Here is a 13,063-nt window from a genome sequence, read left to right on the forward strand (position 1 = left end):
TCTATCAGTGTGTATTGATTATTTTTACTGATTCCATCTGTAATTGGTAGTTCCACAACGAAGAACGCTTTAAGACTGCTACAAAGAGTTTCTGCTGAACAGAATATAGCCAAGCTTAATGGTAAGTCTCTGAGGAAGAACAAGATGGATCTATAGTTTTGTGTGTCTTGCGGGAGGTAAAATAACACAAGGAAATGGAAGAAATTGTCTGATGCTGTTGTTGTTGTTGTTTAACCCAGGGTCAATGCTCACTGAATAGTTCGATGATCAAAGGCATTCTAGTCCAAGATTATGCTGTCATTTCCTTATGTACAGAGAATGTGGAATTTCAATATCCGACGTCTCCAATTTCATGATGGTACGCAGGGATTTAAGGGAGATTTGACTGCTATTTCTAGCAAGCCAAGCAACCATGTGGCAGTTCTTTCTCTCACTGTGTTGTCTTTTGATGATGGTGGTGATGGTGGTGGTGGCTTGTAACAGAATAAACTTCTTTCCAAGCCATTCATTACAAAATGGCATGGAATAAATACACAAACGGTTCAAGAAACAATACTACTACTACTACTACTACTACTACTACTAATAATAATAATAATGATGATGATGATGACGACGATGATGATGATGATGATGATGATGGTCATTCCTGTCGACTTTGATGAATGAGTGTTTGAAGGAAAGGATTTTTAAAAAATAAGGATTAAAAATAAAAGAAGCTGCATCTTATTTGTGATGGATGCGTGAATGTAATTTGAATCCAGAAATGGGATTTTTCTATGGAGTCACAATGGGGAACACTGAGGGTTCTGATTTTACCTGCGACTGCACAAACGTGGCCGTTGGTTGCAGGAGATAATTCTTTCATTGCTCTGTTTCTTCAACTCAAATTGTTTAGATACATCAAGACACATCTTTCGCCAATCAGACCAATCTAGACGATAACTTTCCCAAGATGTCAAATTAACCTGTGGAGATTTTTAATGATTGCTTCAACCTATTTTTATACCTACGGACGGGCCCTCCTTTACTGTGGAATCTCTCTACTTGTCCTGACAAAAGAATCTTGCATGCAAACAACATGTCCAACCCATCTGCTCTGATTTCTCCACACAATAATAATCATAAAGAATACTTTATTGGCACAAGGGCCACAAAAGCATTTAGGGCAGTTCAAAGACAAAGGAGAGTGGGATATAGAGTTCAATCTTTAAGCCAGTAGTCTCAAGTACTACCTCATGGTGTAGTACTTCAGCCAGTGTCTTCTCATGTAGCCTTGAACTGACCAATGCCTTGAACTGACCAATGCCTTGAACTGACCAATGCCTTGTGAGTAGATTTGATAGACGAATACTGAAGAGGAAGGAGAAGAAAGAGGAAGGAGAAGGAAGAGGAAGGAGAAGGAAGAGGAGGAAGAAGGAAGAGGAAGGAGAAGAGGAAGGAGAAGAGGAAGAGGAGGAAGGAGAAGAGGAAGAGGAGGAAGGAAAAGGAGGTGGAGGAAGGAGAAGGAGGCGAAGGAAGGAAGAGGAAGGAGAAGGAAAGAGAAAGAAGAGGAAAGAGAAGGAAGAAGGATGAGGAAGGAGGAGAAGGAAGAGGAGGAAGGAAAAGGAAGAGGAAGGAGAAGGAAGAGAAGGAAAGGAAGGAGAAGGAAAGGGAAGAGGAAGGAAAAGGAAGAGGAAGGGGAGAAGGAAAAGGAAGAGGTAGGAAAAGGAAGAGGAAGGGGAGAAGGAAAAGGAAAGAGGAGAAGGAAAAGGAGGAAGGAGAAGAAGAAGAACAACAACAATGACAAGAATGAACAAAAATAAGAAGAGTGGGGTTCGTAAGACTTACGCATTGCATTGCTATTCAGAAGGAACACACCATGGGCATTGTTGTCATCCTCCATATTCAGGTAGAAGGGGTGAACGCCATACAAATTGGTGTTCGGCTGAAATAGAGAGAAGCAACAGGTGAGATACACACATACATACATATATATATATAGATAGATGTGTACATACAAACACACACATCATAATGTCTGTTTGTCTGTTGTCAATAGATGACGAAGGATATTACATGGGAGAAGAAAGTGAGTAATGGTGTATCCAACTGTGGCCAATCATCCTAATGCATGCTTGAAAGGCCCTGCTACAGGTCAGACACCAGTGGTCAGCTGAGGCTGAAGACAAGGAGCTGGCCCCGTCTTCACATCACATTTTCTTTATGACATACAAACATACAAACACATACACATGTATACCATACATACACATACACATGTATACAGAGCGTGATGGGTAAATTGTTGCCATTTTATATTTTTAATTTCGCACATGTGTGTTGTTTGTTTTTGTTGACTACACAGTATAGTAGGGTCAGTTGGGCACCATCTGTGAGAAAACTAGCACCATAATACAATTCACTCTGCCAGAAATTAGGAAACGACATGCTGTACAGCTTAGCATTCACACCGGAAGCTCCAATACAAACATTTCAGAGTGTTTGGGTGTCAATCTGAGGGCATGTCCCGAGAGTGATAAAAATCAAACATCAAGTCAACATCATGGTGTTTGGAGTGATCTCTAGTAATGGCGACGTTATGCCTCCATTCATCTTTCCACACGGCCTCACACTCAAAACGGAGGCTTCATCAAGTGCCTGGAAGAAATAATGCTGCTCTGGGTCAAAAGGGCAGGAGCTGGAAGACCCTATGTCTGGCAACAGGACTCTGCACCCTGCCACACAAGCAGGAGAACCCAGTCATGGCTGTCAGACAATTTCTGCGACCACATCAGCCCTAACATATGGCCACCTAACTCCCCAGACTGCAACACCCTTGATTATTATGCGTGGGGCAGAGCTGAGTAAGAGACCAACAAAACTTCTTGTAACACCGCAAATGAACTGAAGGCAGGGATTATGGCTGCATTCAAAATTGCTGTCTTTGAACCTAGACCAGCGTCCCATTCAGGGAAATGTCATGATCTCAGTAACTGGCCCTATGAGACCTGGGATTCAGCAAAAATCTTTTAAAAATATTTAGGAGCACAACAGAATGATTAAGGCAGGGTTTGAACTCATACCCCATATGTTTATGAGTTTTCCTTTCACATACACCTAATCTGACCCCCCTTTGGTCATGAATGACCATGGGATTGCATCCAGAAAGTTACCCTCCGAGGCACAAGTCCAGGTTAGGTTGTTTATGGAAGACTAGCAGTCACCCATGCATACCAGCCTCCCACTCTCCACGCCACTGATGTTATCCAAGGGAAAGTCAAAGGCTGATCCAGCTTGACACTGGTGATGTCACAACTCATTTCTACAGCTGAGTGAACAGGAGCAATGTGGAATAAAGTGTCTTGCTCAAGAACACAACAGCCTGGTCTGGGAATCGAACTCACTACCTCATGATTGTGAGGCCGACGCTCTAACCACTGAGTCATGCACCTTCATCTAATAGCTATTATATATGAAACCTGAAGTGCAAATCTTAATCTAGTTTGTCCAGTAGTTAAAAACCCAGTTGATGCATTATTTCCAGCCAAACCAATGACTCGTTATTGTCACTGTGAGGTTATTTAGTCATTAAAAATGACTGAAAGAAAAGTAAAAAGAAGAGAAAAAGACCGAAACTAAACAAAAGGAAAACACAAAAATCCATAACAATTCTGCAATGCTATTAATACTGACAGGTGAATGAGGAATTAGAAATTCCTATGTATTGCGTGTATTGAAGCCACTGAACAGTGTTTATAAAGGACTGCTTTGCAAGGAAGCTAAAAATAATGCAAGCAACAACTGAACTGACTATCATGTTGACAACTTCATTATTCTCGTCTGTTCTTCTACAATGGGAGTAGCCATGTCCCTCCTCTACAGCAAGAAACCTGTTCTCTTCTCCTGGCTCCATTTTTCATACTGTTTGACCCTTTTGATACCAACCCGGCTGAAACCACCTCTGGCTCTGTAGTCTTGTTTTCATAAGTTTTGAATTAAAATCTTCCACCAAACCTTAGTCACAATTTGTTCCTAACACTAGCTTAATGGTAACTAAGTTATTTAACTAAATTCGTTGTCAAGCGATGCTGGGGTGGGGGGACAAACAGACACACAAACACACATACATACATACATATATACATATATATATACATATACGACGGGCTTCTTCCAGTTTCTGTCTACCAAATCCACTCACAAGGCCTTGGTCGGCCTGAGGCTATAGTAGAAGACACTTGCCCAAGGTGCCACACAGTGGGACTGAACCGGAACCGTGTGGTTGGTAAGCAAGCTACTTACCACACAGCCACTCCTGGGCCTATGTTTATTAAAAAATTATACATTACTTTTCGAATTATCCCCCAAAACATTGTATAGTGCACACTGGATAGATATATTATATACCTATATATAGATTTGATGTATAAACATTAAAAAAAAACTATGTATCCAGAGTAATTAAGACCTCAATAACATATCGTTAATCTCCAGTATGTTATTACAATGTCGTTTATATTGGAACTAAATTACGTGGATATACAGAATCAGCTGAAAACAATCATTGAAAGCATAGATTAGATGCTAAATATATATCAGGGTTGTAGGTGCACCTCACAAATCTTTTATTGGACTGGGGTTTTAATAGTAGAAGACTATTAAACAGGTGTGGATGTGTGATGTGTATGGAAGCAGACAAGTGGGTGGCACAAAAGTGCCAGGAGATTCATATGAGAGGAACCAATGGAAGAGTAAGAACAAGGTGGATATAGGCAAAAGTGGTGAAGTGTGATCTCGGGAAAACTGAACGTCAGATGAGAGATGATAAAAGAATGTAACATGTGGCAGAAAGGTGTGGCAGAAAGGTGTGGCAGAAAGGTGTGGCAGAAAGGTGTGGCAGAAAGGACTCCCCTAACCCAAGCAAGCATGGAAAAATGAACATAAACTTGATGATGATGGTGATGATGATATGTGACTCTTATTGAACAGCTTATTCAACTCCAGTGTGTGTGTGTACATACACATACATGGATGTCAATCACCTGCTGAAAGATCCGTGAGTGTGTGTGTGTGTGAGTGTATGTGAGTGTGTATGCATACACATTCACTCATACACAAAGGTTTCCAAAAAAAAAACGCAGAAAAATGCAAATCAAATCCAAGACAAAAACACGTAAAATGTGAAAATAACTGCAACAACAACAACATTCACAACAAGAAAAACAAGATTGTTATACATACTGAAATGACTAAATGATGATTAAATATTTATGATTGTGTACTGTAAGAACACAGGGGTGTGGTGGAGAGGGAGGAGGAGTATAAAGGGAGGGGAGAGGAGAGAGGGACAGATGGAAGTGACTGAGTGCAGAAGGGATGAAGAGATGGATGAATGGATGGATGGAGGGATGGGTAGATAAGATATATAAGCAGAGAGAGAGAGAGAGAGAGAGAGAGAGAGAGAGAGAGAGAGAGAGAGAGAGAGAGATAGAGAGAGAGAGAGAGAGGGGTCCCAGAGAAAGGAGGAGACAGACTGAAGTGGCTGAGTGCAGAATGGATGGATGGATGGGTAGGTATATAAAAGCCAAGAGAAAGAGAGAAAGAGAGAGGGAATTGGTGGACACAGAGACAGAAAGAGACAAAGTTTCTACAGCTGGATGCCCTTCCTAACGCCAACCACTCCCAGAGTGTAGTGGGTGCTTTTATGTGCCACCGGCACAAGGACCAGTCAGGCAGTTCTGGCAACAACCATACTCAAAAGGTGTTGAGGGCAACAGAAAGAAATGATAGCGAGAGGGTCAGAATAGGGGCTGTGATATCCTCACTGGAAGTAATGCAAAGTGAAGATCTGTGCCATGCTGGAGCAGAATGCAGTAAGAATTGATGAAAAGAGGGAGTAATTGAGAGATGAGTATTTTATGTTCAACAGTAGATGAGCAGTAAAGATGAGGATGAGAGAGTGCAGCGTATGGCCAAGAGAAGAGAGAACCACATCTGTCCTCAGTCATCCCAACAGCATATCACTGCATGATTGAAAAGTATCGGGAGTGAATAAGGGGTGAGTAAAAGGGGTTAGGGTACAACAAGCAGGAGCAAGAGGGGTAAAGGGACCTGAGTAACAGGGGTATGAATAAGAGATGAATGATAGGTAGGTAGGTGCAATAGAGGCGGGGAGAAGACACAGAACAGGGAATAGTGAAATGGGTGTGAAAGAGGTGAGACGCTAATACAATAAGGTTAGTAGGGAAGGGCTGGCAATGGGGACACATGCATACGTAGCAGCAAACGACTACATACACACACACACACACCTATATAAAAATATGCATACACACATATCTCAATATATACCTATATACCTACATAGATATAAATACTTATATACAGACATTATATATATATATATATATATATATATATATATCTATATATATATATATATATATATATATATACATATATATATACATTACATACATATATATAAAACACATACATACATATATATATATATATATATACACACATATATATATATACACACATACATATATACACATACACGCACACACATATATATGTGTGCATACATACATATATATATATATATACACATACATACATTATATCTACATAGACATATCCACATACATGTACATATGAACATACACACACATATATAAGTACAAGCATATACATATGTACATACACACGCATATACACACATGTATATACACACATGTATATACACACATACACACGTACGTACAGATATACATACATATACATATGTCCATATACATACATGTGTGTGTGTGTATATTAATATATTCTCTCTTTATTTCTACAAAATCATTGATTTTGATTTTTCTATGATAGACGAAGTGAAGTAGGTGTTTACATAATAAAGAGACCAAAAATTGGAAAAAAATTCCTTGGCAAATTCTGATAACCTGTGTGTATGTATGTTCATGTACATATGTGTATGTGTGTATGTTTTAATCTGTGTACATGCATAAACATTAATGTGTGTGTGTATGTGAGAGAGAGAGCATCCCTCTGTGTGTGCTCTAAAAATGCAAGAGAATAAATGTTATTATAGACATGTCCTAGCTGGAGCGTTTTTGGCACGGTACTGTTCTTCAAATTAATTTTCAGCTTCTTATCTATTTTTAGGGAAACTGATTTTGTTACACAGATTTTATTGAGCTGAGGGAGACGAAGGTGTATATATGTGTACGGTTAGATCGTATATGGCACATACGTGTGGCCTGGTTCACCACAGTTTTATGTATTCGATTTTATACATTATATATATCGTCACAACCATCATCATTTAATATTTTCCTTGCTGGCATTGGTTGGTCAGTTTGATAGGAGCTGGCAAGGCCAGGAGTCACATCAGGTTCTATTGTCTGTTTTGGAATGGTTTTTAAAGCTGGATGCACATGGCACCATCACTATATATATATATATATATGTATATATATGTATATATATATATATATATATATATATATATATATATCGTTTTTGGATTTGGTTTGCAAGATTTTTTTAGGAAAATAAAAATAAAAATAAGTGGAAATTTTACCGGTGAGTGTGTTAAATTTTAAGGCACAATAAGAAAATGACTCTCCCCAGACACAACAGTATACATACATATATATATATATATATATATATCAGGCATGTGCCTGGGGATGATGATGGTGATGATGATGGTGGTGGAGAAGGTAGTGCTGATGGTGCTGGTGGTGATGATGATGATGGTGGTGGTGGTGATGGTGATGACGAGGCTGATTGGGATGGTGCATATGCATATAAGAGAATGCGAGACTCACTCTTGGACTCTGGTCCCTGGCCCAGTAACCTCGTGTGGTCCAATCCACATTGATAAGGAAGGAATCTCGGTGTTCCCCAAGTCCGTAGACATATTTGGTCGAGAGTAAAGTTCCAATCTGTAGATATTGGTCAGCAAATATCAATGGTGCTGCCACTGCAGAGTTAAATCTGTAACAAAAGAAGAAAAACAAAACAAATAAATAAATACACACACACACATATATCTATATGTAAGGCGGCTAGCTGGCAGAAACGTTAGCACGCCGGGCGAAATGCTTAGCGGTATTTAGTCTGCCGCTACGTTCTGAGTTCAAATTCCGCTGAGGTCGACTTTGCCTTTCATCCTTTCGGGGTCGATTAAATAAGTACCAGTTACGCACTGGGGTCGATATAATTGACTTAATCCGTTTGTCTGTCTTTGTTTGTCCCCTCTGTGTGTAGCCCCTTGTGGGTAGTAAAGAAATAACACATATCTATACATATAAATTTGACATGAGCGATTCTTTCTTGTCTTGGGATTCTCGGTCAAACGGCTGGGTGGAATTGTGCGAAAAATTACATAGAATGATCTGGTGGTGATGCTGAGCTTTGTACTTTTTTCATAGCTCCCATGGCTACTGAGGTAATCTACTATAATAATACTCTTGTGTTTATGAATGAGGAAGGAAGGGGTGATAGATGAATAAGGAAGGAAGGGGTGATGTCATACTTGGTAGTGGGATGATGAAAATTGTACGCTGAAAAAAATAAATCAAACAGCGTTTCAACTCAGTGTGAATATATGTTGTGGGGACAAACACAGACACAAACACACACACACACACAAACACACACACACACAAACACACACACACACACACACACACACAAATATATATACGACGGGCTTCTTTTAGTTTCCGTCTACCAAATCCACTCACAAGGCTTTGGTTGGCCTGAGGCTATAGTAGATAACACTTGCCCAAGGTGTCACACAGTGGGACTGAACCCAGAACCATGCGGTTGATAAGCAAGCTACTTACCACACAGCCACTCATATATATATATATATATATATATATATATATATTTTAATATATATTAAAATATTGCATAATGAAATTGTTTCATTCTTTTTGAATAACCCTGTATATATATGAGAGAGAGATAAAGAGAGAGCTTATACTCATACAGATATATATTTACATGCACACACACACACACACACACACATGTATACACACCCATACAAATATGTATACATGCACATATAATGGGGTTTCTTACAGTTTCCACCCATAAGGCTTTGATCGGCCCAGGGCTATGGTAAAACACTTACCCAAGGTGCTGTGCAATGGGACTGAAACCAAGACTACACAGCTGGGAAGCAAGCTTCTTTGCTACACAGCCACCCTGACACCCCTCCACCCCTCCACTTCTACACACACACTCACCATATAATCCGCTATTTATTATCCCTGCCACTCTTGGTCTCCGTAAGACAGTTGCCATATGACTAGCTTCCACAAGCGATTCTTCTGCAGAGAATGGTGCTGCCATGAAATCCTTTTCTCAATAGTAAATTCTGTCTATGACAGAAGAAGTGGAAGTTTGCATTTGGTGAGAAATGACAGAGCGGGAACAAGTGTTTAGTATTTGTGGTCAGTTAAACCCATCGGACATGAGAAAGCAATTAGTTGGGGAAGAATCGATCACCAATAAAATGATCTGACTTAAACAGGGGTGGAGAGGATTGGGGAGGTAGGGGAAGAGGGATATAAGGAGATGGCTGGCTGGGTGGCGAGCTGGGTGGCTGGAAGGATGGATGGAGAAAAAGAAGATGGATGGATGAATAACTGAATAGACGGATGGAAGAGTAAATGGATGGATAGACATATGGATAGACATATAGATAGAGAGAGAGAGAGAGAGAGAGAGAGAGAGAGAGAGAGAGAGAGAGAGAGATCAATGAATAGAGAGGAAAATGGATAAGCAAACAGTGAGTTAGATAGACAGAGAAATAGATAGATGGGACAGATAGAGATAAAGAAAGAGACAGTCAGATAGATGGATAGAAAGACAGACAGACATAAATAGATAGACAGATATAAAGACAGACAATAGCAAGAAAGACTTATAAGAAGACAGACAGACAGACAGATAGGCAGGTAGATGGATAGATTAAAAGACAGATATATAGATAGAAAGATGGATAGGTAAGTAGGTAGACCTCTCAATAGATAGACAGACAGGTAGATAGATAGCAGTTGACATCCATAGACAAACATACATAAACAGGTGATTCTGTACCAGCAAACAGCAAAACTATTCAAACAGTGGAATCCAATATGTTGGGAGAAAGAAGAAACGGTTGACATTTCAGCTGGAACCCTGGGAGGAGTAGGAAGAGGTAATGAGTGTATTTGTAGAGTAGCGAGGGGGGGGGGGTAGTGGTTAGAGTGAGGAGAAAATGAAAGGAGGGACAGCAGACTTGAAAAATCTTGAAGAAAGGAGAAGAGGAAATGACAGGAAAGTACCATACACACACACACACACACACACACACACATGTGCACACACACACACACACACACACACACAAGTTACTTGATATATGACTCATCTAACCCATGCCAGCATGGAAAAACAGACATAAAATAATGGTTATTCTTTTAGTCTTCTTATTTCTTTTCTATTTTCTTCAATCATTGGATTCCGGTCATGCTGGGGTAGCGTCTTGAAAGGTCAGTCAAACAAATCGACCCCCCAGCAATTATGTTTTTAAGTTTGGCACTTAATCTATTGATCTCCTTTGCTGAACCACTACCTGAATGGCCCTCGTGCTGGTGTCACGTAAAAGCACCCACTACACTCTCAGGAGTGGTTGGCATTAGGAAGGGCATCCAGCTGTAGAAACATTGCCGGATCAGATTGGAGCCTGGTGCAGCCTTCTGGCTCACCAGTCCTAAGTCAAACTGTCCAACCAATGCCAGCATGGAAAGTGGACGTTAAATGACGATGATGATGATGATGATGATATATACATATATATATAAAGGCAGGCTAAACTCTCTCGCAAGGCATTGGTCAGCCCAGGCTGAGCTATAGCAGAATACACTTGTCTAAGATGCCATGCAGGTGGTCATGCTTCCCACATTTTACCTGTCCAGAATTCACAGACGATCTAGTAACTACTGCCTAAAAGCTAATCAAAGTGGTGTGTGACCAGATATGTGGCCAGCACTGACCAGGTGGTGGTTCAATTGAAACAAGTACAACAAATATCATTGGAGATAAAAAAAAAAAAATTTAAACTATCAAAAAGACAATGAAAAAAAAAACACCTGCCAAATTATTTCTCGTCTAAATAAAATCTTTGCTGGTTTTAAACATGAAAAAAAATACTTTAGTCATTCTGAGATGAACTGGTGGAGGCCTTTACTGCCAATTGGCTGGACATCAATTTTCTGGTTGTGGTCTTTGATGATTAGCAGAGAGAAAATAGAATGGTCTAGAGGGTGGGGGGACAAGATAGGAGGAGATGTGGAGATAAAGGGTAAGGCTGACGAGGGTCAAAGGGGAACAAGGTGGGACCTAGTGGTTGGGGATGGCTATGAGGTGGAGTAAAGGAGCAGTGAGGGTGGGGAGTGGACTTGGGGAAGGGAGGTGAAGATGGGTATGCGGTGAAGAGTGGAGCTGGTGAGAATAGTGTGGGGTAGAGGGTGGTGGTGGTGGTGAGGGTGACCCTGTTGTGGAGAGTAGGGGTGGGGTAGTGAAAGTTGAAAAATGAATGAAGCGGGGTGGGGGGGTCAAGATTGGGAAGTGAGGGTGGCGACAAGGTGAAGCATACCATGGAGTAAAGGGGTGCATTCTTGTAGCTATTTCAGTGGATATGAACAAACACACACACACACACACACACACACAAATACATTCAGGGACACATACACATATATATGTACACATGTGTGTGTGTGTGTGTGTATATTCTTTTATTTGTTTCAATCATTTGACTGTGGCCATGCTGGAGCACCGTCCTTAGTCAAACAAATTGATCCCAGGATTCTTTCTTTGTAAGCCTAGTACTTATTCTATCAGTCTCCTTTGCCGAACCGCTAAGTTATGGGGACGCAAACACACCAGCATCGGTGGTAGTTTTAGTAGTATTGGTGGTAGTAGCAGTAGTGGTGGTGGTGTTGGCAGCAACAGTAGTTTTAGTAGTAGTGGTAGTAGTAGTAGTAGTAGTAGTAGTGTCGGTGGTGGTGGTGGTGGTGGTGGGGTGGTGGTTCCAGAAGAGGTAGTAGTACAAGTAGCAGTTAACTTGGGTGTTCTTTCATTGATTTTTTTTTTTTCTCCTGATTCTTTTTTTCTTTTCTTTTGAGTTCATCAAAACATGACCAAACGAACAAACAAACACAAAAAAAAAAGAGAAAATAAATAACATGTAAAACAAAAAAACTACAAAAATAAACCCAAAATGATTAAAACTCAGCAAAAAAAAAAAAACAAGAAGCAAAAAAAAGGCAACTACGTTTGAAGTGTTTAAAACTGGAGACACAATATATAAATTTAGCCATTTCCATTTCCAATGTAAATAGCAGGGGAACGGTGGCGAGTTCCTTTTAAGTAGTGTCTTTGTTTCCCGGTTGAGTTTTCTCTCTGAGAGATTTCTCTCTGTTGATTAATAAACATTATCATTGTATTTTTTTCCAAACTTCACATTCCCATGTTTGCATGGAACAGACTGAGGCATGGAACAGACTGGGGAGGTGTCCAGGTGGCACTTCAAGGTATGTTATGTTTACATTTGACAGAAGTTTTGATGGGAATATTCTACCAATATTCCTTGAGTTGGTGTTTATAAATGTATTCCATAACTCAGGGATTTTCTAAGTTTATCTCAGGACAGTCTTTTTAACAGAGTGTTTGTTTTCCTTGCCTTCGTAAAAGGAGCATTTCCATCCTACGAGCAGTCTTCTTCGCTTACAATCCTTTGTGATAAACACATCTGGCCATGAGGAAATATTACCTTGCTTGGAAGCAGGTGAGAGTTGGCAACAAGAAGAGCATAGAAAATCTGCCTCAGCAAATTCCATCTGACCCATGTAAGCATGGAAAAGTGGACACTAAATGACGATAACATCTCAAACTTCAATTTCTTTCCCTATCTACTTTTTAAACTCCTTCAGCTTGTTTCCATTTTACTTCAACTTTTTCTTCATTCTTATCTCTTCTTCTCCATCCTTTTATCTTCCAG

The 13,063-nt window shown here is 40.1% G+C and overlaps 1 protein-coding gene across 1 annotated transcript in view; it reads right to left on the reverse strand.

Annotated features, from left to right (window-relative positions):
• The window catches only part of LOC106877278 (lysosomal alpha-glucosidase), a 101,800-nt gene that overhangs the window by 29,426 nt on the left and 59,311 nt on the right, over positions 1 to 13,063 (reverse strand). The window contains exons 3-4 of the mRNA XM_089364037.1: positions 7,827 to 7,995; positions 1,831 to 1,927 (exon numbers count right to left, since the gene is read on the reverse strand). Coding sequence (XP_089220163.1) covers positions 1,831 to 1,927; positions 7,827 to 7,995 — 266 coding nt within the window. The remainder of the gene's footprint in view (positions 1 to 1,830; positions 1,928 to 7,826; positions 7,996 to 13,063) is intronic.

The sequence above is a fragment of the Octopus bimaculoides genome, chromosome 16, assembly GCF_046866305.1.
Source record: "Octopus bimaculoides isolate indiv1 chromosome 16, ASM4686630v1, whole genome shotgun sequence".
Taxonomy (NCBI): Eukaryota; Metazoa; Mollusca; class Cephalopoda; order Octopoda; family Octopodidae; genus Octopus; species Octopus bimaculoides.